This window comes from Neopsephotus bourkii, unplaced genomic scaffold (genome assembly GCF_033783945.1).
Source record: "Neopsephotus bourkii isolate Nb327-2 ecotype Australia unplaced genomic scaffold, CSIRO-AGI_Nbou_v1 NB_1373, whole genome shotgun sequence".
Taxonomy (NCBI): Eukaryota; Metazoa; Chordata; class Aves; order Psittaciformes; family Psittacidae; genus Neopsephotus; species Neopsephotus bourkii.
Genome location: NW_026901852.1, coordinates 1,164,451 through 1,190,868, shown reverse-complemented (window position 1 = coordinate 1,190,868; position 26,418 = coordinate 1,164,451). Strand labels below are relative to the sequence as shown.

At 36.5% G+C, this 26,418-nt stretch overlaps 1 protein-coding gene across 5 annotated transcripts in view; it reads right to left on the bottom strand.

Annotated features, from left to right (window-relative positions):
• Positions 1 to 26,418, bottom strand: part of NAALADL2 (N-acetylated alpha-linked acidic dipeptidase like 2) — a 358,350-nt gene that overhangs the window by 78,081 nt on the left and 253,851 nt on the right. For 3 of the 5 annotated variants that reach the window (XM_061367075.1, XM_061367074.1, XM_061367078.1), the window contains exon 10: positions 2,854 to 3,000. The exons of 1 other annotated variant lie outside the window; for it this stretch is intronic. In XM_061367075.1, the coding sequence (XP_061223059.1) occupies positions 2,854 to 3,000 (147 nt within the window). The remainder of the gene's footprint in view (positions 1 to 2,853; positions 3,001 to 26,418) is intronic. One more of the 5 variants, XM_061367076.1, reaches the window with a different exon arrangement.

Sequence of the window (26,418 nt, the reverse complement as noted above, 5' to 3'; positions counted from 1 at the left end):
TAGGAAAATCTTATCAGCCTTTCTCCTAACCGATTACAAATCAGAATGTGACCCTCATGTGGAGGTAAAGCCAGTGCCTCAGAAGTTAGGAAGAGAGGAAGGCTTTCTTCAGTAACTGCATGAGAATCCTTGGAAATTGGGTTAATATTACTTTTTTTTCCACTTGAGAAATTCTTCCAGGTTTACTTCTTACTTGCAGACTAAAATGCGGCATATTTTCTGCTAGTAAATAAATGAGTTACATTTCTCTCAGTCCATTTTTATACTAGTGGTTCAATACTTAGAATGTGCTTTTACTAGCTCACAGATCTGACCACAGGCATTTGCCATGCAGATTTAACCTCCCTGAGGCTATGTGGTTTGCTGTATTAGATAATTTCAAGCACGATAGTTTTACTTACTCTTCTGGTCTGAATGTTTTCTCTTACAACTTTTATTCCCTCTTATTTACTCCTTGGATTGCTGCCAATGAAAAGCTTTTAAAACCTCCTCTCTGAGAACTCGCATTACACTGACTGTGTAAGAAATGTATTTCTAAAGCTGACCTATAACTGTTGCTCTGTAGGCAGGCTGCAAGACACAGGTCTTTGGCTTTTTTACTCTAAAACTTTGAGTGTGGAATAACATCAGTTTTATGTGACACTGAATGCTGACAGGTGGATAAAATAAACTACTAATGTATATTCCAAAAGAAAATTTCCTGAGTAGGTCACAAGACTGAAAGAAACAGTAGAGGAAACCAACCTGGCAAAATGATAGTCTACAAAAGCATACCAAAACATGCCATTTCTGAAATCTGGTTTCCCAAACCCAAACCATGTTTCACAATGAAGCTGACAAAGCTGACAAATAGTTTAAAAAGCTGAATGGCTTGAAAACAAACCAACCCCACTCCATGCAACTTGAAGATTATTTGCAGTCACTGATCTGCACAAGAGAAATTCCTACAATATTTATTAGTACTGTTGTAAATCCAGAATAATTTGTCTCCCTTATAACAATACTATCCCTGTTTGATACAATAAACATAATCCCCAATGAACAGTTGTAATAAATAGTAGAAAATAAACAGATTCCTTGTCTGAGAGAATACAGGGGAGACGATAAGCCTATGTTTTAAGGGACTCTTAATAACTGCTTTAATAAATAACAAAAATATAGCCAAGAATCCAAATTTAGTAATCCTGTGTGACTTCACTTTTAGGAAAAAAAAATAAACCTCTTGCTAACAGAAATTTACGTATTTTGCTAACCAGGTTTATTTCTCACATAAACCAAAACTCATGGCGTCAAGATCTCCTGTGGTCTGAGAGGTGTAGTATATCAGCCTCAGGACTGAAGATTACACTTAAGTCTATTTCCAGGAAAAAAGTCTGCAAGAAGGACAAATGCTGAGTTTTCCACAGAGAATCAAATTTGCTGTGACATTTTTAAGCAAATATGAAAATATTTTCTTTTATGATTCGAATTACATTGCCACGTTTATCTGAGAGACAAAAATGCACATCTGCAAAGTTAACTGAACACTAAGAATAACTTTGGTAGGACTGAAATAGAAAATAGCCAAAGCAACCTTCAGTATTCGTACTATAAATGTTGCATAAATTTTGCTGGGAAATAGTTATTACTTTGATATACTGAAGTCTGCAGATCCTTTTTCATGCTTTATAGATCCTATATACACAGATCTGGAATTAAAATTATGTGGAATAGCTGCTAAGTGACAACAGAAATTTGCACCGGTCCACAAGCCTGTCACAAACACTGCACTCATAGGCCTCTTGCCTTCACAGTTTCCTTAGAGGCACTGCCTTGTGTTTATATCTGAAACAGAATACTTTGCCTAATAGCTGCAGTGATTTCTGTTCAGAAACAGAAGTCTCCTTATTTATATAAATTCTTGACTTAATCTATTTTAAGTTACACAACAACATGACAACGATGCTCCACTATCTGGCATATTTCTGTTTAGGTCTGCACTTGTTAAATAGAAACACATTAGCATGCAGTGCCAGGAAGCATTCCAGTTCAAATCATCTTCAGCTTTCCTCTTGAAATTGGAAAGATGTGGGCATATGTAGATAAGCACAGTGCAAGAAGAGAAATGAGGGGAATATGAAGTCACTGCATTGTTACATTGGCAAGAAACCACATACCTTTTCTCATGACCAATAACTAATGCCAGGCCTCCTCGTCCTCAGCTGACAAACTGAGGGGACGTTTGGCTTTTCAGGTGCAAATATAACCTACACTAGTGAAGGTTGAGGACAAACATGCTTTCTGAACAGTTTATCTATGTCCAATTCCAACCTGGTCTCCAAACAGTGTAACATGCCTCTTCCTTCTCCTTACCTTGCAGAAGACAATGGACTGAAAAAGAACATGGTGTTTTGAAGACTTCAATCAAGGATACAGGTGTATACAACCAACATATATACTAGAGTCATATTTTGCCCACAAGTATGAAAACAAAGTTAATTTTGAATGGTGTCGCATCCTACTGTGCAGGAAAAAAAATACACACCAAAACTTGTTTCCCCTATACTGAAAGCTGCTGGGTGAGATAATATGTAACCTATAATACTATCAGTAATATTACAATTTAATATAATGTCATGTCCCCCCCTTTTATTTTCTTTTCGTTTGTTCTAAACATTCATCTGTTTGCTTGAATGCCATACCTCTATAAAATCAGTCACTCTGAAGTGTTAATCTGCTGAAGATCTAAGAAGATGCACTTACAGAAGATGACTTTACAGTACAAGATGCTTTTCATGTAAGGATATAACCTTAGAAAACCTAATTCTATCTCTTTCTGGTATCTTCAATTTAATCATTTTTATTTCTAACTACCTCTGATGCCTTGATGTCCTCATAAGAAAACTGCGTGACAGGTACTCCGAGATGGTTGATGAAATAATCTGAATCTCCCTGTATCTGCACAGAACTCACATTAGATCCTGGACATCTAGTCTTTTCCACACACTTGAAGCTCTGGCTCTGAAAAACAAAAAGAAATCAGAATTCTAGTTACATATTTGCAACCAGGCTCTTAATGACTTGTATCAATATCTCATTTACACGGCATTCTTTGGATGGAAGCATCTTAAGAACAGCCTGGAACTTATACTGGTGTAAACAGGTATTAGCTGGTTCATACTTAGTAGTGAGTGAGTCTACAAACTTTTTACCCTCTATTGATATATATTGTAGGATCAGACATAGCAGATAATGAAGTGTGCAGCAACATGGCTGAGTCTTTCAAAGGACAAGGAAAGTCATATCTAATTGAAATAGTAGGAGTGGCAAGAGAAGAAGCCTTTGGTAGGCTATGAAATGTCCCATGCTGGGCAGGAGATCATAGGTCATCATGGTGCCTTTTGGAAGCATGTTCCCAGGTCTTTAATGGTTAATTAAGGAATTAATTCTGTATTCAGTTAATAGCATGTTCTCTAACAGCAAAAAGCTGAATGAGATTACCATATTCAGGATATCTGATAATGTATGAAATGCTGGCAACTTTTCTGTGTAAATTGCTTAAAACAATTCCAATCAGTGACATGTTTGTATTTCTTTCAAATAAGCATTTTATGTGAAGTCATAGCAACAAAATGGTAACAGATATAACAAGAAAACTGGAAAACAAGCCCAAGACTGAGTGCTACATACTCGTGTAGCTCCCAAATATATTAGGTAACTAAACACTTAATAAGCAGTAGGCACAAAGGCTTTCAGCATCTATTATAGCAAATAAAGTATTTAGGGTTTTTAAGAATGTTAGGAAGTTGAAGAACTAGAGATTATTTTGTTTTAACTAACAGTTTACATAGTGTAACTTCAGCTCCTCAGACCTACTTACTAAGTAATTACTAGCTTGCTACAAAAACAATTTAATACTAAATAAATAACGTCTAATACTAAAATGCACCAGATTCTGTATATTAAAGATCCTGAGCTTGGCAGGAAAATGTTATAAGAGTTAGAAAAAGACAAATCTGGGTATTTTTCCATGTTTAAATTAGCATAATTATTGCTTCACAGTTTCACTTCAGTGCTATGAAGAATGTAATTGCGTATTATCCGCTGTATATGACAGAAAAAGCCCAAACTATATACTTGTTTCAAAAGGTATTTTTAAATAACTACACTTTATCTTCTACAGTCTTTCTCAGTCAAAAAAATTGTATAGCAGTGTTGTGGTTAAGCCCAGCTGGTAACTCAGACCCACACAACTGCTGGCTCACTGCTTCCCTTCTCCCCACCCCACTCCCAGTGGGATGGGGAGGAGAACTGGAAGAATGTAAATTCCATGGCTTGAGATCAGAACAGTCGAATAACTAAAAATAACTACTACTGCTACCATCAGTAATAATAATGATAAGGGAAATAACAAGGGGAGAGTATATAAACCTAAAAAAAGGGAAGGAAAAACCCCCCAGTAAACTTAAGCGATGCACAATACAATTGCTCACCCACCGACTGATACCCAGCCCAACCTGAGCACCAGTCTGGGTCTTCCAGGTAACTCTCCCCAGTTTATATACTGGGCATGATGTGCTGTAGTAGGAATATCCCTTTGGCTAGTTTGGGTCGGGTGTCCTGCCCTTGTTTCCTCCTGGCTTGTTGTGCTCCTCCTCACTGGCAGAGCATGAGAGACTGAAAAGTCCTTGACTTGGATAAGCACTACTAAGCAACAACTAAAACATCAGCGTGTTACCACACTGTTCTCAGACTGAGACCAAAACACAGCACTGCACCATCTACTAAGAAAGAGAAAACTAGGTGTTACAGCTGAACCCAGGACAAGCACACATAAAGGCATGTCATTAATTTTAAGCATATATATGTACACAAGGTCCATTCTTAAGTGATTGCTCCTTTCAGGAATTACGTTTTAAGTATCATGCCATGCACTATGCTATCGTGTAGATTAGACTATATTGCAACTTCCTCATACTGCCCAATGCATCTGGTCCGGTTTCATAAATGATGAGTAGTCTGTTCCTTCTTTAATGTTTAGAAGTTTACTGAATTACACAAAACACAGCTTTTTGCTTCAACAGGAAAATCTCTGAAATAAGCAAAAAACCAGTTACCTACCAAAGTCACAAATCGCAAAGTTAAATGACCAAATTTATACCAATAGAACTGTTGGACAAAATAATTCAGCATCAGAAAAGGACAGAGCTGAAGAGTCAATGATCCATAAGAAAGCTAAATAGTATATGGAAGGATCTTTTCTTTCTAAAAAGACCTGAACCTAGCTCTGAGTAAACAATGGCAGACAAACTCTTCAAGGCTAATGCTACTTGCATCTACTAAGAACTTAAGTAACTATCGTGACTATCCAGAATTAATTTTCTAGAAGTAATTAACAGAAGGGATATCTTGAAGTGTGGCATGGACCGTCAGAATCTTACCGTATACCTCAGAGGTAAGGAATTTGAGCAGGAAAATGAATGTACCTCTTTCCTTGTCAGTCTAAATCTTTATACCTTTCACTCTAACATTTCATCATCTCCTATGTATCTGTACCTAGAATTTATTGTGGGGTTTTCAGAAAAGGAATACTGTAAGCTGCTGCATGGAGGTACAAGTGTGGACTTGGAATTTATACCCAGAATTCCCTTTGGGGAGGGGGTAATAGAGGATAATCAAAAAGGAAAACAAGGGTTCATGCAACGAATAACATTTCCCACAGCAAAAAAAGCCAGAATTTTTTAATCTAGTCTGTGAGAAGTCAACTGGTGTAACTGTATGAATAAAGTTCTAAGACATTTTCTGCTAGTGCCATCTCACTATACCCCAAAATGGTGGCTAAATAGCAAGTCATCTACTAAGCAGGTTACGTTTCACATAAAAGCAATCGAGGTTATAGATACTGCATGGACACAGGTAATTAAGACTACTTTGATATTGTTCTGTATTGTTTCTAAGAAAATGATGGTAGAGTCAGTTCAGAACAGACACCACTTCTGTTAGCATGCAGAAACCTAAGAGACACCTTCCTTTTTCAGAAACCCAAGCTTTTAGCCAGCATTCTGTCCCTCGGAAAACACTACATTCCAATTTAACTGTTCAAAACCATGTCACTTTTTTTTTTCACTGTAAGCAACAATGAAATATTTTTTCTGTATGGAAGTTTACTTATGTTTACAGATTTGGTTAAGAGTAGAATGAGAGATGGTATTTTTTGGCTTTTGTATCACCAGCCTTCACAGTATAGGATTTATATTTTCATGACAGCAATATTCAATTCCATAGGGCTAGCATCCTAAGAGTTTAACCGCTTTGTTCAACTTTCACTGCTGCTAGGAAATGAAGGTCACTCCTTTGTAAAAGACTGCTAGGGGATGTGGGTCACAGAATTGACCTGAGTGGGAAAGAAGATTACAACAATGCCAGTGTCTACAAGCATGGGATTTAAAAGCATTTTAAGAGTTCTTTAATGCCAAATAACTTGTCAATCATCATGTAATAGAAACTGTGTATCACTTTGGCATTGAGGTGTCCCTGCCCATGGCAGGGGAGTTGGAACTAGATGATCTTAAGATCCTTTCCAACCCTATTCTATGATTCTGCTTTCCCTTTCCTTCCCCCCTATCCCAACTAGTCTGCTAATTTTACACCTTTAAATCTTAAACAGTGTCAATTTGATTAGTTCTAATTATAAGAATCCACAGAATCTTTCCTTTCATATAAGCAAAAAAAAATTATTTGTGAATTCCCCAGTCTGGAAAAAAAGTTATGCATTATTTCATCAGTTGCAGTCAGGTCCTACTTAATGAACTTTTAAATATTAGCTTTTATGTAGGGAAAAAAAAACAAACAAACAAAAAAAACCCAACATAAAAAACCCCACCAAAATTAAAAATGACTCTAGAATAAATTATCAGCAACACGGTTTGTAGGAACCACCTCCCAGTTGTAGCAGGCAAACTGCATTTCTTCAGCTAGTTAGTCTTACAGTAAAATACACATAATAGCACTGTTCAGATCATTTAGTTGTTCATGCTGATCTCCACTGTGTCAATCAAGCCCTCCCCTCAGACTGGAAGGAAATCAAGCCATGTGGTTAGACAGTAATCAAGGAGTGGTTCATGCCAGTGTAAGGATGCACATGCTATTCATAATGGAATAATTTTATTTCTCTGGAGTTCATTTTGGTTTCGGCATCGTGTTAGAGGTTTATTTTACAAATTTGAGAAAACCAAGAGCACCATATGGCCCATTAAATATATTTGATTTAGGTTAATGTTATAAAACAGATCTGACAAATATAAAGTATAATCAAGTGGTACTTCACTGCAGACTTTATTCTAACACTAATTAGACCTAAGCATTCATAGGTGCCTTTTGCGGCAATGTTAAGATCCTGGTATAAATAAAAGTCTGTAATAAAAAAGAAAAAAAATATCTTGGCCATTTCTATAGTTCACTTTTCACTGACAGTTACACATTTAGAGACATGTACCTGTCAGTTAGCTCTGCCTACCTTCCTTCTTTTATGTGACTCCAGCTGAAACTAAAACATTGGCAGCTTCTGAAAAATGATTAAAATATTTAAGTAGTTTTTCAACAGGACAAATGAAGAATGACCAATTATTCTTGCAACGATCCCAGTTTCAGAGTTAAGCAAGGAAGCTTATTCTTCATGAATAATCGAACTTTATTCCATGAGCTGAACCACCATCTTTATTAGTAGCAGGTGCAAGGAAAACACATTTAGGAAGCCAAAGCATGGTAGCCATCTAAATTAAGTAAAAAAAAAATATTAACAAACGAGAATAATATATTAAATTAATCACAGGCCATGTAAAAATGCAAAAAGCAACATATTGGCATCTTTATTACTGCAAATGTGTTACACTAAATTATCATCAACAGGTAGGAAGGGCCAGAGAAGCTGCATAGCAAAAGATTCACAAGTATATATCTCCTCTCATCTATAAATCCCTGCTACACTGAGAAACAAATCGTTAGAGGAAGAAGGTTTGACAACTCTTTAAAAATATTATTAGCTGTTTGCTTGCCCTGACTGCCGAAATTTACTGAAAAAAAGAACTTCTATCAACTCTATGGCAAGCATACTCCTCTGTTTTCTCACATCTGATTAACTGGTTTGGATATAAACAACTTCCTTTGCTCTCAGTCTTTGCTGACTGATCATATATTGCTATTAATGCAAAACACGTTTATAAAATTATTAGGGATATTTAATACAGTACTTTCCTCTAGAGACCTCAAAGTACTTTTCAAATCAACTAAAGATAAGCAAGGTGCCTAACATTTCAGTCTTGCCTAACGTCACTGAACAGAACAACCAAATAGAAACTGAGTATTTCCCAACTTTTGATTCAAGTATGTACCTAAAAATAATTTTAAATTATATCCACTCATTCTTTCACTGCACAAGAAAAAGAAAAGAAAATCTGCTGGTAAGTAATGTGCTATGTACAGAGAAGAGCCTAAATGTTACACACAAGTAATGTGATGAATGTACCTATATAAGCAATGCAATCTTACCTCCACTATTTTAGAGACATAATAAAAATATTAAAAATGGTATAGGCAGACCATAATATTCTACTACAGACAGTAATATTGTGAAAAGCTGTCATTTCAGTGCTTGTGCATATCTATCACATCTATTTTAGCCATGACAGTGAAGTTCAAAAAGTGCATACAACCTAGTTTCCCCATGATCTTTGACTTCTTGATACTGTATTAGACATTGAAAGAAAACTGAACAGCTTCATCTGATGATACTTACTCTATCTGTTCACACAGTTTAGTCAACATTTTTAACAAAGTACGAACATGAAAAAGAATGATCACTCTCTAGACCATGCCTGCAAGTGTTCAGAGTAAGATAAAGATGATTAAGGCTACACTAAGAAATCTTCTGGGGTAGTGTGAATAAAATGTGCTGACACATACACATCATCTTGTCACTAGGGAAAAACAACCTCCACAAGAACTAGTGTTTATTTAAAGATGTCAGGGACAAAATATTTAGCATCCATCACAGGCCAAGTGATTCTCAATCAGACTACTGCATCTGACAGGGATCACCACTGGTTCCTTAGAAAGTCCCTCACAATGTACCTGATGGTTTTGGGTACACAGAAGCACTGCATCTGGAAATTCCAAGAGTAAACTGTTTTTTAGCTTGTGTGGGAAGAAAATATTAAATATTGTATTTTCACTACCAAAAACTGCCTTTTAGACAAATCACATGGCTTTAAAAGAATTATTCTTTAAAAACGCATGCAGGTATCCTGCATGACAGAACATTTTTCACCCAAGGGGATAAGGGAAACTGAAACCTGTGTCAACTACAATGCTTATGAAAGGTCAGAGCAAATAGAGACTACTCAAGACCAAGTTGTGATACTGCATTCAGATTTCCACTAAACCAAGGAAAATTCAGTGAACGACAGAGCATAAGCTGCCATACGTAAAACTCCAGTTTTACCTTTCAGAAAAGTGTAAATTAAGTTTAGCTCTTTAATGGTGCCTTCCTAACTAAACTGGAAAACTATAATATCAGCAGTCATAAAACAAAGCATGGGGCAATACGTATGCTTGTTTCAAAATATTTAGATATATTGCTATACATTGTACTACTTTACAGATTTAAATTATTTTTTATTTAGTTTACAGCTACAAAACATGAAGCAAGCATGAACCCATATTACTTGTTCAGGTCTTTTTGTTCTATTAAACAGCATTTCATAGAATCATAGAATAGTTAGGGTTGGAAAGGAGCTTAAGATCATCAAGTTCCAACCCCCTGCCATGGGCAGGGACACCTCGCTCTAAACCATATCACCCAAGGCCTTGTCCAACCTGGCCTTGAACACTGCCAGGGATGGAGCATGCACAACCTCCCTGGGCAACCCATTCCAGTGCCTCACCACCCTAACAGGAAAGAATTTCCTCCTTATATCCAATCTAAACTTCCCCTGGTTAAGCTTTAACCCATTACCCCTTGTCCTACCACTACAGTCCCTAATGAAGAGTCCATCCCCAGCATCCCTATAGGCCCCTTCAGATACTGGAAGGCTGCTATGAGGTCTCCATGCAGCCTTCTCTTCACCAGGCTGAACAGCCCCAACTTTCTCAGCCTATCTCCATTTGGGAGGTGCTCCAGTCCCCTGATCATTCTCGTGACCATCCTCTGGACTTGTTCCAAGAGTTCCATGTCCTTTTTATGTTGAGGACACCAGAACTGCACACAATACTACAAGTGAGGTCTCACGAGAGCAGAATAAAGGGGCAGGATCAACTCCTTTGACCTGCTGGTCACACGCCTTTTGATGCAGCCCAGGATACGGTTGGCTTTCTGGGCTGTGAGCTCACACTGAAGCCGGCTCATGTTCATTTTCTCATCGACCAGCACCCCCAAGTCCTTCTCTGCAGGGCTGCTCTGAATCTCTTCTCTGCCCAACCTGTAGCTGTGCCTGGGATTGCTCCGACCCAGGTGTAGGACCTTGCACTTGGCATCGTTAAACTTCATGAGGTTGGCATCAGCCCACCTCACAAGCCTGTCAAGGTCTCTCTAGATGGCATCCCTTCCATTCAGTGTATCAACCGAACCACACAGCTTGGTGTCATCGGCAAACTTGCTGAGGGCGCACTCAATCCCACTGTCCATGTCAGCGACAAAGATGTTGAACAAGACCGGTCCCAACACTGATCCCTGAGGGACACCACTTGCTACTGGTCTCCAGCCAGACATTGAGCCATTGACCACAACTCTTTGCATGCAGCCATCCAGCCAGTTCTTTATCCACTGAGTGGTCCACCTATCAAATTGATGTCTCTCCAATTTAGAGACAAGGATAGCGTGTGGGACAGTGTTGAATGCTTTGCACAAGTTCAGGTAGATGACATTAACTGCTCTACCCCTGTCCATCAGTTCTGTAGCCCCATCATAAAAGGCCACCAAATTGGTCAGGCAGGATTTCCCCTTAGTGAAACCATGCTGGCTGTCACCAAGCACCGTGTTGATTTTAATATGCCTTAGCATGCCTTCCAGGAGAATCTACTCGAAGATTTTGCCAGGCACAGAGGTGAGACTGACTGGTCTGTAATTCCCTGGGTCATCCGTTTTCCCCTTCTTGAAAATGGGGGTTATATTTCCCTTTTTCCAGTCGTCGGGAACTTCACCTGACTGCCATGATTTTTCAAATATGATCGCCAGTGGCTTAGCAACTTCATTTGCCAGCTCCTTCAGGACCTGCGGATGGATTTCATTGGGACCCATGGACTTGTGCATGTTCAGATTTTTAAGATGGTCTCGAACCAATTCCTCTCCTACAGTGGGCCCAAGGTCTTCATTCTCACAGTCCCTGTGTCTGCCTTCCAAGACTTGGGTGGTGCGGTCAGAGCCTTTGCCAGAGAAGACCGAAGCAAAGAAGTCATTCAGAACCTCAGCCTTCTCCAAATCCTGTGCAGCTAGTTCACCCGAGAGCTTCCTGAGGGGGCCTACATTCTCCCTAGTCTGTTTTTTTATTTGCTATGTACCTGTAGAATCCCTTCCTGTTATCCTTAATATCCCTAGCCAAGTTTAATTCTAACTGGGCCTTAGCTTTCCTAACCTGGTCCCTAGCTTCCCTTTGCTTTGAAATCATTGTCTTATTTAAAAAAAAAAAAAAAAAAGACCATCAGTGTAAAGTCTTTACAATAAATGGGACCTCACAGGACTGAACCACATTTTAGATGCAAATTTTACATCAAACTGGTAATAAATACAAAAAGAAGGTAGTAAAAATTTATAGTATGAATTAAATTTCCTTTACTGGACTTTTTCTACATTTAACTTTATCTACTGACAGTCCCTCTCTGATTCCTGATGCTTTTTACATGACACTGAATTATATTTATCTTTCCTATACATAAATTGAACTCATAAGCCTCATTAACTCAGTTATACTTTTGCCAACATCCAGTACAAAGTCCTAGGAATTTTAATGTCTTTTTAAAGAGAGATAAAAATCAAGCAGGTATGCTCCTATTTGATAAAGAGAATTTCAGAGCAATCAAATATTTAAGAGCTAAAATTACATAGCATAAATTATATAAGTGACAAGACTGCAATTGGAATGTCACCAGAAGTTCCAAATATCTTAGTAACTTAAAAATTTAGAGAGTTACATGGTTTAACAAAAGCAATAAAGAAATTACAGAACACAGCTATGGCAGCTGAGTTTCTCCATCCTACCCCACTTACCCCAGATTCCAATACTCATCAACCAGAAAAGCACTGCATGAGAACTTTGCCCCTATTTTTTTCATAAGCACAGATAAAGGCAAGCTCTCCAGCACCTCAGGTACAGTAACTTTAAAAATTTGATTTCTATGATCACAAGCTCAGCCTCAATATTCAGTGGTTATTTATGGTAAAATATTTACTGTACTACTTATTTACCTATACATTTTACCATTACTTTTATTTATGGTAAAATTCAGAAAACAGCTTAAGATTGTATTACATTAGATGAACAATGCAGCAAAACCAATGCTATATTAACAGAGAGAACTTGTCTCCAGACCTAGCCCAACACACTGAAAACTGGGGGGTTATTTTTCTCCTTTAGAGCTTGCATTTTTGAATCAAGTTTTTAATGCAAGCTATTTGTGAGCATGGAATAGTTGCATTTGTAATTAAAGGATGCAGTTAAACAATTTTTTTTATTATGTAAAAAGCAGTACTTTCCTGGACTTAATCGTATTTAAGCTTTTTCTTCCAGGTATCCAGTAGCAGGAACACTGGTCAGGGTTAATGGTCACATACATAGTGAGATACTGTGAAATCAAGGTTTAACAAAATGCAAATTAATCAGTTTTAGTATAAAACCCTGATAAATTGGGACTTGATAAGAACTGCATGACTTCCCTAACATTTTGTGCTGTAGTAATATTTGCTGTTAAAAAAATCCCACACTGCTTAAGTAGGCAACAGGATTAGGATTTGATGACAAGACCTTGTTTTCAAATGGCTTGTAAATAATTTTAAATGCCTAAAGGCACTCTCATTCTACAATAAGCAGAAAGACTATGAACCCATTTCAGTGTAGTCTAACTCTGTCATGATCAGGTTCTGCCATGCTACTCAGTTGGGGATCCATCATGCAAACAAGTTTTAATTCATGACGGAAGTGTGATTACACTCTTGCTTCTCTGTATCCAACAGGAAGAAAAAGAAGTTACTTGTCCCTCTGAAGGGAAAAGATATGTACACTCAAAGTGTTATATCATGTTTCAAGATCTTGTAAATGTCCCAAACAGGAGAGTCATCATGAGGTTGGATGTCAAATTAATACACAGTAAAATAATGTTCAGTGGCCTTTAATTTAATTGCAAAAAGAAAAAAAAAAAAGAAAAGAAAAAACAACACCAGGAGACAAAAACTTCCACTATATACTTTCTGCTAAAAAATGAATTAAGGCTCACCTAGGAAAGCAAACTATGAAAGTAGATTTATGGATTTCTTAATTATCAATACGAACCCTGTTAGTATGCACAGCACACACCTGCAGAAGCTGTGTTTCCCAGTTACCTAACCAGATGGCTCAAGCTACCCCATCACTGTCCTACTTTAACAAAAATAACAAAAACCAAAACCACACACAGAACAAAATTTGTATTTGTATTGCAACACCTAATCTTAGAAGCTTGACACAGTTAGTTGGATATGACAGTTTGTACATATCGTAATTTGAATTTCGCCAAACTATCAATATTTTCTTCACACTTCCTCTTTCTGAACTACACAGTATTCATGATCTGTACTATTTCTACCAGAAATGTCTTCTAGCACTATTCCTTCAAAAACCCACTTGTGGAAGTGCAAATCAGCTCACCAATAACATCCTTCTGAGCCTTATCATAAAGCTGACCCAGAAAGACAGATGCCTCACATCTGCAGTGAAAGTCAACCTGCTACCCTTTCCCCATGGAGTGCAGTGTTTCACTGTGCTGAGCTCTACAATCTGCTACTTATGAATACAACATATAGTGTATCACTAGGGAAAAAAAATAATCCCTGATACAAATGATGTTACATCATTTATCCCTGTTACACATGTAAACATAATATGTGCCACACATACCCTTCCTGCTCTACACACTCCCAATATCCAGTATCATATCATATAATCCCATATATCCCATCATATCACCATATCATCCCAGAAAGTTGGGGCTGTTCAGCCTGGAGAAGAGAAGGCTGTGTGGAGACCTCATAGCAGCCTTCCAGTATCTGAAGGGGGCCTATAGGGATGCTGGGGATGGACTCTTCATTAGGGACTGTAGCGGTAGCACAAGGGGTAATGGGTTAAAACTTAAACAGGGGAAATTTAGATTGGATATAAGGAGGAAATTCTTTCCTGTTAGGGTGCTGAGGCACTGTAATGGGTTTCCCAGGGAGATTGTGAATGCTCCATCCCTGGCAGTGCTCAAGGCCAGGTTGGACAAGGCCTTGGGTGATACAGTTTAGAGCGAGGCGTCCCTGCCCATGGCAGGGGGGTTGGAACTTGATGATCTTAAGGTCCTTTCCAACCCTAACTATTCTATGATTCTATGACTCTTTTCCAGAAACTAAGAATCCTACTAAATCACCCTGCACATCTCATAACAATACACACAGAGGCAGGACAGACTCATAACATCACATCATCCAAGGAAGAGAGAACATGTATACAAATAAACTTGGCATAACAAGTGGCACAGTCAGGTTTTTAAAGCGCAGGCGAAATCTGCAGTCAAAATGTCTCTTTTGTTACTACAATCAAAGAGCAGAGTAAGTTCAATTGCAATATACACAAATGAAAAACTTTTTTTTGTAACAGAACACAGAAAATCACATGTAGTACTCTGGAGGAACTCTCTTGCCACACTGGTAAATTATTGTAAATCTCCCTTTATGGCAGTACCCTGGAATCAGGCCAAAGTAATTTACTGCTGGCAAAGCTTAACCTTGCCCTAAAACCTCTGGTCTGACATTTAAACTCCTTGAAAGCAACTATGCATCAACAAATCACTCCTTTCCCAGTCACATACAAAAATACTTTTCATTCTTTGAAATGGAAAGTCACTCCTATTAGTCCATACAGGGCATAAAGGTCAAGAAGCTACCATCATATTTTTCATAAAACACCTCTCTTCTGGATTTCAGGGGGAATTGAGCAAATGGAATAATAACAGTACATGCAGTTAAGATATCAAGTATCTCTATCAACTGCATTTTTCAGAAAGCTCATCACGAAGCAGATTTATTAAAGTGTGTCAGATAGCACCACAAATACTGGTCTCCAAGCTCTACTGGAAGATAAACGATCCAAAAGATGCTGAATGATTTTATTTTACAGCACTGGTGCAAAAAGACTTTGGGACAAATGAAGCACTGTAAACCCTCACTTAGGCAGTGCAATGCTCTGATGTTTTCTATGACTGGATTGTTCCAACTTTTATCTACTTATACCATAAGTATCTGTGATACTGCCTCTGTACTGGACAGGAAAACAGTACAATATGGAGAGCAGAAGAGTTTAAAAAAAAAAGTACAGAAGAGAAAGCAGTAGTGCATCTGTTACTAGTCAAATGACTTTTTCTTTCTGGTTTCCATAGAAATTCACTTGACTTTGGTTTCAAGAACAATGAAACATTAAGGCTTGGGATGACAACTAGTTGAATAAAATGGGATTTTAGCCAGACACATGAAACCTATCTAGTGCAAGTAACTCTGAAAATATTTTCACTAAAACACACAGGAGCCAACTATTAGTTAAAACTCATCATACACCCAAATGTCATGTTCCTTTATAGCCTGAAAAATTAAGGTTATTATCTGAGATATTTCCAAACCCCATCTACAGTACTGAATAGGGATGTTGTAATTGCTACATAATGTCAAGTATGGGAAGACAAAAAACAAATTTTAATTTTGATGAGAAAACATGGGGTTTTACTGTTTACAGGGTTCCAGGGGTATGTCACTATTCTTTCATAACAAGCAAGCAAATCCCAGATAGACTGATAATGTATTTTAGTTCAGAATTGGTACAGATCTATAAGACTAAAATGAGATAGCTTTTAACTACTGCAAAATATTCTAGAGAAAAAATATTCTAGATATTACATTATGTTTCAGGTTTAATACTCCATATTCTGATCTTTAAGTTAATTTTGCTGCAATGAAATCAAACGCTCTGAAACAATGCATGCAGAGAAAAATGCACTGATAAAACAAATTGACAAATTCAGTAATCTACAGCTATTTACTCTTACCATGTAAGGAAGACTAATGAAAGCTACATATACCTATTTTTGAGAATACTAAATAAGACGGTATCTATGTGAACTTCCAAAGTTGCAGATTCTAGTCAGCAGTGTGGAGAAAATTTACTTCACAACCCAATAGTTTTTAATTGGTAAAGCTTCTGATTCACATAAACTCATTTTTTTCTCTGTATTACATCCTTCTGCGTGCAGTCCACCTTCCACAGTTTGCATCTGTGCCCTCACTACCATAATTGTATATGTAAGTAATTTGATGAACAGTTTCCCTAAGCTCAGAAGTATTATTCATAGATATGAAATCAAGCAGGCATACACACACACACACATTTCCAAACGATAAACATACTGGAAATTCCAGGACATGATTTTCATTGTACTGGTTGTTGGTATGGCTGGTATTTAATAGAAATCATATGAAAAAACATAGCTCTGTTTAACAACATTCTTTCTGTAACAACTGACAGTTGTGGATCTGAAGCCAAACACAACTGTTATGTTGTCAAATTAAGCTTTAAAAAGAAAAAAAAAAAAAGAAGAGAATATTCTTTTACTGAGATCAGTTACTTTACTGCAAATAAAGAATACCATATACCCAAAATGCTAATCTCTGTCTATAGGCATTAAAAGATGAAATAATCCATCTTTTGCAAAGTAACTGGTTCTAATGTTTCCTTGTGCTTACTCTTAAAATACTGGTTTACAGTTCACATATGAATTTGTATGGTTTTATTTTTCCAGTGTTTGATTCTTATGCTATCCTTTATGTTTTACCATTCACATACTTTAAGAGTAGTGATTTTTTTATCCAATAAATAATGAAGGCATTGACTAGCACTGAAACTAGTGCTGCTGCCTGAAAAATGGTGGTAGGACAATCTCTATTTAATGATGGTTCTCTATTGGCAGGTAACAACTAAGATGATCTATCAGTCAGCTTGTGTAAATTTCAAATCTGTGTAATCAACTGCTATCCCAAGCCACTGTTCTTATTGTAAATTCATAGAATACTATACAAGATGTTCCATATACATCTGTACTGCTACCTCTATAAAAGAAAGGTATCAGTCCCTCAAAAGACTTAAAAAAAAGTTTTATGAAGGTGAGTTCTGTGAAAAAAAACATGACTGGTACTAATTATTCTCCTTCTACATCTTGTTTAAATCAATTATCACTACTTTATCTGTGATTATTATCAAAATTAATGAATCTACAGTTACACAGGTCATTGCAATTCTTTTGGCTTCTAGAACACCTGTGGTCTTCATAGTTCAGTGCTGTAACTCAGCCTACAGTTCAGGTTTGGTACTCTGGGCTCCATTGCATTATGTGATGTAGAGACCCTGCAAAACAATTACTTCAGCTTTCCTCTTCTTCAGTTCCTGCATAGGATGCCATAGCTGTCTAATAACTTTCAATTACAGATTCTGTGCAAAGTTAAAAACATGTTTATGTAATACGACTGATCAAATTAAACATATAGGTTTCCCTAATTTTTACGACATCCTATTAATCTGAAAATGCTAGTCAGGAGGTGAAAACTAAACCAAAATTCAGCTACTGACTTTCTGACTGATTGTTTTTAGAGTGACATTAATCTGAGACTGTCATTTTAAGAGGCAAATCACCAAAAAGCCACATTCTCAAACAGTTAACACTGAATAAGATCCAAAGCTCCTACTCTTTCCTCCTGTATGTCTTTAAAAGAACTGCAATTAAAAAAACAACACAAAACAAAAAAAAAAAATCAAAACCACCAAAGCCCAACCCCAGAAACAACCAACCACAAAATCACCACCACCCAAAAAAGCCCCCCTCAAGCCCCAGTTGTCAATTTGCACTAACCATTTCCCAATTTTATGCAAGAAAACTCACCTTACCACCAGATTTCAATCTGGTACTAAACACAGTTCACTAAAATATAACAAATAAGAAGGACTATTCAGAATGTGCATTCAAATATGCATTTGGAGTAAATCCCACAGACACACAAAGAATAACTGGATCTAGTGGTCTGAATGAGATTTCTACTTTCAAAAGATACATGAAGTACTAGCACAGAAAATTAGTAGATACTCTTTACCTAAAAACACATGCCAAGTTACTACCAACAGAGATAAGATGCACATGCATCGAAGCATATCTTACGTACCTATCATTCTCAAGACTACATAAAGAATGATCAATGTGTATGTAACTTCTCTACAATAAATAATCCTTTTACTTCAGGCCTTCAGCCTGAATAGCCAACACATTTTACTGTTCGCCCAAACTGCAAAATATTTATGAAAAGAGTAAATGTATCCATTGAAAAATACATCGCAGAACAGCTGAGTGAATACTCAAATTCTAAACTCTGAGTAAAGATACTAGACAATCAAACCTCAATCTGTCCAAATTGGCTACAAAGGTCAAATTTGGTCAGACCTTAACATCCAGAAACTATAACCAGTCATGTTATCAAATACCTAATTTACAAATGCACTAGGTCCCCAAGTCTCCCCCTGACTATTGATATGTCAGAATTGTCGAGATGTAGTCAACAGAGGAGCCGAAGTTCAGAGTTTTTCCTACACTATCAGTGTAGAAGCCCAGGTTTCACAGTTGACACGGCTTCCCCGAATACAGAGCTGCTGGTGCTGGTGCCAGAATGTTAATTTCTTAGCCCATTTTATTAATTTTCCTAAGTCTGAGGGAGAAGACCCCCAGACCTTCTCCACCCTAAAGTCACAAACATCTCAGTGCCTAACAACAGCTTTCTGAATCTATCTATCCAAGCCTAATATTTTAAGAGAAACATAAAAGGAAAGATATTACAATGATGTATTTAAGAAGAAGGCAAAAGATGTTGTATGAGAGCTTTACATAGAATTATAAGTAAAATCTCTTCCATTTTCTGGTGACTATTTTGATCATATTTGGCAAGTGTCAGAGTACAACTATGAGATAAGTAGCCAAACATTTAAAACCACATCTTTGTGAATATATTAAACTGCATTTAGTAGTTCCTCATAAAAATTGTGTACTAGGCGATGTCTGACCTATAAATGTAAATAAAAATGCTAAGGGCCTCGTGCATACCTGTTACACTATGATATACTTACACTACAACATATTTCACCCTGTATAAATTGCAGTACAGTGAAAGAATTAAATACGTATCTGCCTGCCTATTTTTATGCTGAGAAAACATTATATTTTTATCTGTTACCTGTATTCTGACTGTGGAATAACAGTGGTTGAAAAAAATACTACAACAGACTTATGGCCATATAATTTCTTCTATGTATTAGCATAAGCAAATGTCCTTTAGAGATCCTGCAGTGAACAATCTCCCATAAAGACTCCATATTGACCTACTGCTGGTGTACTGAGTAAGAAAGCATTAGTGAAAAAATATCAAATTCTCCTACCAAAAGCTATGACTAGTATATGCTCCTTCTTAACGTTCGGTTCACACCTTTGATTTGGCCTTCTAAAATATAAGGCTTAGATCTTCAGAAGTGCTAAGTGACCATTAGTTACTTGAGATACAGCTGATTGTCTCATGAATAGTACTTTGAAAAGCTATGAAAAACGAACTGAATAAATCTGAGGGAGACATATTACTCTCTGAGAAGTCTATTGACAAATACATGATATTTCAAGTCAAAAGGAAAGAGAGATTAGAATGACTTGCTCTTGTATGAGCCGTTTATTTTAAAGAAATAGTAAAATATTCATTATATAGATACAGCTCCACTCCTGGACCTTTAAAGGGAAAAAACCTCAAACAAACAACAAAAAAACTCCCAACAACAAACCAAAATCAAAACCAACCAAAGAAAAAACCCACCACCACCACCAAAAAAAACCCAACTAAAAACCCCAACCAAACTAAAAACCATCCCACCCCAAATAAAACCACCAAAACCCACCCAAACAAACAAAAAAACCTCAAACAACAAACTGCACAAAGAAAGTGCTGACCCAAAACGGGAACTAAAGATGAAACTTTACTGAAGCAGAAGTAAATGTAAGAAACTACTCACATATTTTTCTTAAACTGTATTTTTCCAAACCAATCTCCATGCTACTAAGACATGAGTAGCAATGGCACATTTGCAATAAAATATTCTGTTTCTCTAAGGATCTGCATGTTGACACAATACAGAAATACTAATAATTATCACCCACTATACTAACGTTTGTCACTTTGTTGAATGGTATTGGACAGCATACCTAGTTTCAAATTTTAGTACTTTAATATCTCTGAAAATATTATTTGGATGGCTTTTTAATGACTTGTATTCAAAAACAGCAATGTAGACGAATGCTAGAGCTGTAAATTTCACTTCAAGTACTTTATTTTACCATATTTGAGTGCAGCCTGATTGACTTCTCAAAACACTGAAAAATAAGTTAAAATATGAGCCAATCAGGCTGAATTAAAAGCAGCGATTAAAAAAAAAACCACAAACAACAAACCCCAACCTTTCTGATGCAGCGTTCAATATATAGAGAGAGACTGGAGTGGAGAGAAACAGTATACATTAAGGAGGCTAATGTTTTCCATTTAAAAAAATTAAAAGAAACATTTATGTCAGGAATTATTTTCAACTTGGTTCCAACACCACCATCAACAAACCCCCCATCTTTCTCATTCTTCTGCATAGCAAATCTGAAAGCAATAGTACCTCAGCATTTCTTAGCCAAGTCAAGGTTTTTATCACTAGTCAATGACAATTTTTTATTTTTATTTTCTTTTTTTATAAAGTAAAATTGAGTAATCTGAATTCAAGCATTTGACCTAATATCACTGCCTGTCAGGAAGGTGCTGTGGCACAAGCTGCAAAATATTTGGAGACAGCTACATGACTAAAGAAGGAAATAATTTATAAAAAAATGAAGCAAATGTGATACTAAAACATTAGGAAGCTCATCCAGTCAAAAAAAAAAGAAGTTGAATTCTATATTAACCAACTTAAATCTGGAATGTTGGATACATGCATGCTGCTTTCAGGTCAATAACAGATCTGATGCAGAAAATATTTTGCAAACCATTCCAAACAACAAACGAACTTGAGAAAATAAGGGGCAGGAGAAAAAATACATGAACAGAAAAGATTTAGTTCAGGAAATTTCATTCAACATTAATAAACCATTTACAGAATGAAACATTTTGCAAAATTTTCAACATTATAACTGAATGTGAAATACATCATAGTGTAAGCATTAATGCATAGTACATTAACAACTTGCACTATGCAATTTAAACTGATTCCAACTGCTATTTCTGAAGCATTTTTAAGATTAACAAGTAAACTTAATGCCCAATGTTTTAAGAGTGCCCAAATGTAGAACAAAAGACTAAGAATTTATACCTCTTTAGTCATTTGCCATGAGATCTGGATTAAATTCTCTCCTTTTCTTCATCTGTGACTTTGTCAAGTCCTATTCATCTCCCCATACTTCACTCCATCTTTAGTAAAAAAGGGATAATTTTGTTTTTCCTTACTGCTAGTCTATCTTGTCTCTTGGGATATAATTCAAAGGCCAATCAGCGAACCTTCTTTAACTGAAAGCCAATTAGGTTGAACACCTTTCTTTACCTGTATCTTTTATAATCTCCTTCATGTTAGAGTACTGCTGTATGATCATACTCACAATTTGTACTAATTTGAAACTATTATATCATTGTCAATACTAAATTATTATGTTTGTCTTAAAAGTAAATACTTTGATGGAGGAGACCAAGATGGCCTTAAAATGTTAATGCATGATGCCAAAGCAATGATCCAGAGGATGCTCTGGCTAATTAAGAAGCTCTACTCTCAGACTTGGAATGATAATAACGACAAAGATTTAATGAAATTCTAAAAGACCCTTATTGGGTGTGTGCTCCATAGGAAACGGAGGGGTAAGAAACAAGATGTGGCTAAGAAAAAAATCATAAAGATCTCAGTTTGTACAGTTAGAAGTACTGATACTTGCAAATATCTTATGGGTCAACACAAGTAATCACGCCAATGTAGTTGATGTAGCTAGTTCAGCTCAAAAAGAGCGATATCTGAGTGAGCATGGCTCACAGAGAAGTGAGGGCCTGTCACTGCTCTGTTCAGCTAGAAACATGTCCCTGTTATTGCAAGAAAGCACTTGTTAATAGTTGCCATCAAGTCAGAGGTAGTGCAATTCCTCCAGTACACAACAACATGGATGTGATGAACTACTCTACCACAGGCTTTCAGGATTTTCAGAAGAATCCTAGGATCTGTGTTCATGCTGTCTGAGATTCAGAGACTACTTAAAGAGAGTTCAGTAGTGCCATAATAACCTCAAATCTCTCATCTTTAACCCCAGTTTTACACCGGTATGGCTGCATAAGTCCTCATATAATTTCTCTCAGTGTACATTAACTTAGAGGAAATCAGAATAAGAACCAAAATATTTACACTAAAGCCCAAGGCAAAGTGTTCTTCGTGGAGCACAGACATTGTCTCAGTTAAAGGTCATGTATGAACTCTCCTCCTTTTACATAGTGTAATACCTCTCTTTTTAAAAGGTCATAGGTAGGCTTTAAGTTATCAGAATTTTTTGCCTTGAGCTACAGCATTACTATAAGCACTGCTGCACAAGTATCTAATACTAAATCTGCATGGCAGAATGCTGCATAGTAGTTGTGTCTGCTTTAATGGGGAAGTACAGGATGTCAGAAAGAAGAAATGATAAGCTATGATTATTTACCACTTTCTTTTAAAAGTGGGATTAAATACTAGAACATCAAGCTCAGGTGTCAGCAAGCCTACAACCTACTTCCAGAATAGGCTCCGGGGAGATGTTATAGCAGTCTTCCAGTACCTAAAGGGGACCTACAAGAAATCTGGAGAGGGGCCTTTTCCAAGGGTGTGTAGTGACAAGATAAGGGGGAATAGCTTTAAGGTGAAAAAGGGAAGATTAGATTAGGTGTTAGGAAAAAAATTCTTCACTGTGAGGACGGTATGATACTGGAACACCTTTTGGTTGAAGAGAAACTGTGGCTGCCCCATCCGTGGAAGTGTTCAAGGCCAGGTTAGAGGGGGGCCTTGAGCGACACGGTCTAGTGGAAGGTGTCCCTGTCCTTGGCAGTGGGGTTGGAACTAGGTGATTTTTAAGATCCCTTCCAAATTTCACCATTCCATGATTCTATGAAACAAATTGATTTTTTCATCATTCACAAGATAAGTAGTGTCACCTGTCTATCCAGGTTTTGATGAGCAGGACCAGATGCCTTCAGTAGCTCTGTCACCATAAAATAATGCTCTTTCTATGGAGAATACAAGCAATAATTTTTACTGCTGAAGGAGAAAACTCCATCATTCTTACAGGGAAATAAATTAGAAGTCAAGACCCAGTTCTTTTCTGTCTATACTGGTATATCAGGAAAAACATACTCAAATCCCTAGGGTTACAACATTTCATTTTATGGAAATATAAGTGAAACTAGAATTCATTCTTAATATTTCTCCATTACCAGAACAGTGAGATTGAAAAAAACCCACAAACGCAAACACAAAGCCATTTTGCAGAATAAGTGAAATATGTCGCAGCACTGTAAAACTAACATCTAGGGACTAACATTTTTTAAAAGATCTAAGGAGACTCAAAAGGAAAATGGAGATTTACACATGAATGAGAATTAAGAAAAATGTTTTATAAAAGAAATTCAGATAAAGAGAGAAGGCATTTGGAAGAGACATGCTGTTCCCAGATTAATTTAGCTTAGTTTATTAAAATGCCTTTGGTTCCACGTTCACTCACTAGTTAGCTGCTTTGGTTTACAAAGGTATATTCCAAATATCCTTTACTCTGAAGATGCATTATCCTCACTGGATAACCAGCCAGGATATCATTTTGCCTCATGCACCTCAATTGGTGAGGATTAAACAGATTTCATTTGCTAGTCTGAGACATACCAATTAATGCTAAACACTAATTTCATACTAAATTTAAGGAAGATGTGTCAATTTTCTGAAGCTGATATTCAGTGTTTAAAGTATGTAATTTTCTTTTGTGCATAATGACAACTTTTGTTCAATATGTAACAAATTCGTTGCAAAAAAAGAATAAAGATCACCAGTGGAAGAAAGATTAATCTTTAACTGTGATGACTTCAGTAGATGAAAAATAATTTCCAAATGGTACTGTGATAGAAGACAAGCAGAGATTATCTAAGAAAGTTGTAGAACCTTGTAGACTGGAAGCTAAAACACATCAGAGAGACTTAGTTTTGCAGAAGGATGAGGAACTGGATCACGTTATTGCTTGAAGTCCTTACAAGTTTTGGTATTGTACCATCAAAGGTGCTTTACCTAGTCATTAGTATGTACACTGTACCTAATCACACTGTATGTGTAGAATCTGTAAAATAAAATTCTCATTTCCTTTATACAAATAAGCCAAACAAAACCCAATAAACCAACCTACATTTCTGTTTCATTTACAACGATACATTAACTGAAAGGGAGGAAAAGACTTCGTGTGATTTTTCCCCTCCAATTCCCCAGAGCCCCAAAGAAATATAATTGGTTCCAAAGCACCCTCAATTCTGAACATTCAGTTCCATCTTAGTCTTGCAAGCAACTGTTTTACAAGCTTGTTTGAAGATATTTTGAAATTATGATCCCTTTGTGGTGTTTGGAGTTAATTAAATATTTTGTGTGAAAACTGCAAATAATTACTGCTACTTGCTTTAAATAAAAATTAATCATTACACGAAGCTTAACAGTCAGACCAAATGCAGCAAACAAAATGCAAAGAATTATGTACACCATGCAAGACAGGTTTCAAGTAATTATACAATAACATATCTAATCAGGGATCTATGCATGCTAGGAAGTTCAGAAGTTAGCATCTCTCCTAAATATGAGAAGGCTCTTGAAAAAGATCCTAAACATTAAAGTCTTAAAATAGATGGCTACAAAATTGGTTTTGAAATCACCTTCAAGGCTCTGTAAACAGACAAAGTTTTGAACTGTATCACCTTTTTACCTGCCAAAAAAGTTATTTGCAGAAACTTCAGGAAAACCATTTCCTGCATTTTTTCTTTTCCTGACATCACAGATTATGAGCTGTAAATTTTTTCCCTAGTATATTCAGTGAAGTCACATTCTGTGTAAAGACAGGAGTAGTAATACTATGGGAATTATGATTCTTTGACTCATTAAATAAAAGGGCATCTCAACTACTTTATTGATTAAAACCTCATGAATAATTTAAATATACAGAGATTTTTTTCACACGTTTGATTGGCTTGAAATTACTATTGAAATTTCCTGGTAATTCAAACTTCCAGTTATGAAGTGTCTTGATGATGTCCATTCTACCCCTATTCTGTAGTTTTTCACACAGAACAAAACACTGCCACTACAACCTTCTGGTAGTGAAGTGAGCAGATGAACAGTGCATGAAAAATGAATGAAAAGGGATTCCCCACAATAGTTTCAGTTAATGGTTGTGATTATTCAAGCTATGACAGCTTTAAATGCATATGAAAACCTTTTTCCCCAGTTCTTCCACAGCTCTGAATCAGTATATACTATTCTTATTTTATTTTGCATGTTTATACATAGTTTAGCCGTCACAAACTTTTGGATCTGAAGAATTCATCAAAGGCTTTTATTAAGTTCTTGCCAAGAAAGATGCCTAAACATGGATTTTCTAATTTTCTTCCCTCCTTTGTTTACTATCACTGAAGTGGTCAGGTGGGTTATATTGTTTGTTTGTTTGCAGTTTTTCTTCCCAAATTTAGGAATTTATTATATAGTTATGCCTATAGAATAGGCACAGAAATTCAATTAACAGCTTTAAAAGAATCTGGTTTATGTTTTCATGTAAAGGAAATGTAACCGCACCAACACTGAAATTAAAAGGACACTTTGGGTGACAAACTTACAATGTTAAAAATTAAAGATAACCCTGGCTGGTAAAAAGACAGGCATGTTATCAAAACAAATCAATCACTAAAATTTTAAGGTGATTTCCAAACCATTCAAATTATAACTTTGCTACTTAAGTCTATTTTGACTATATTTCCATCTAATATAGAAGTGAATGATAAAGCACTAAACAAAGCCAGCCAATGACGAGTTCAGAAAG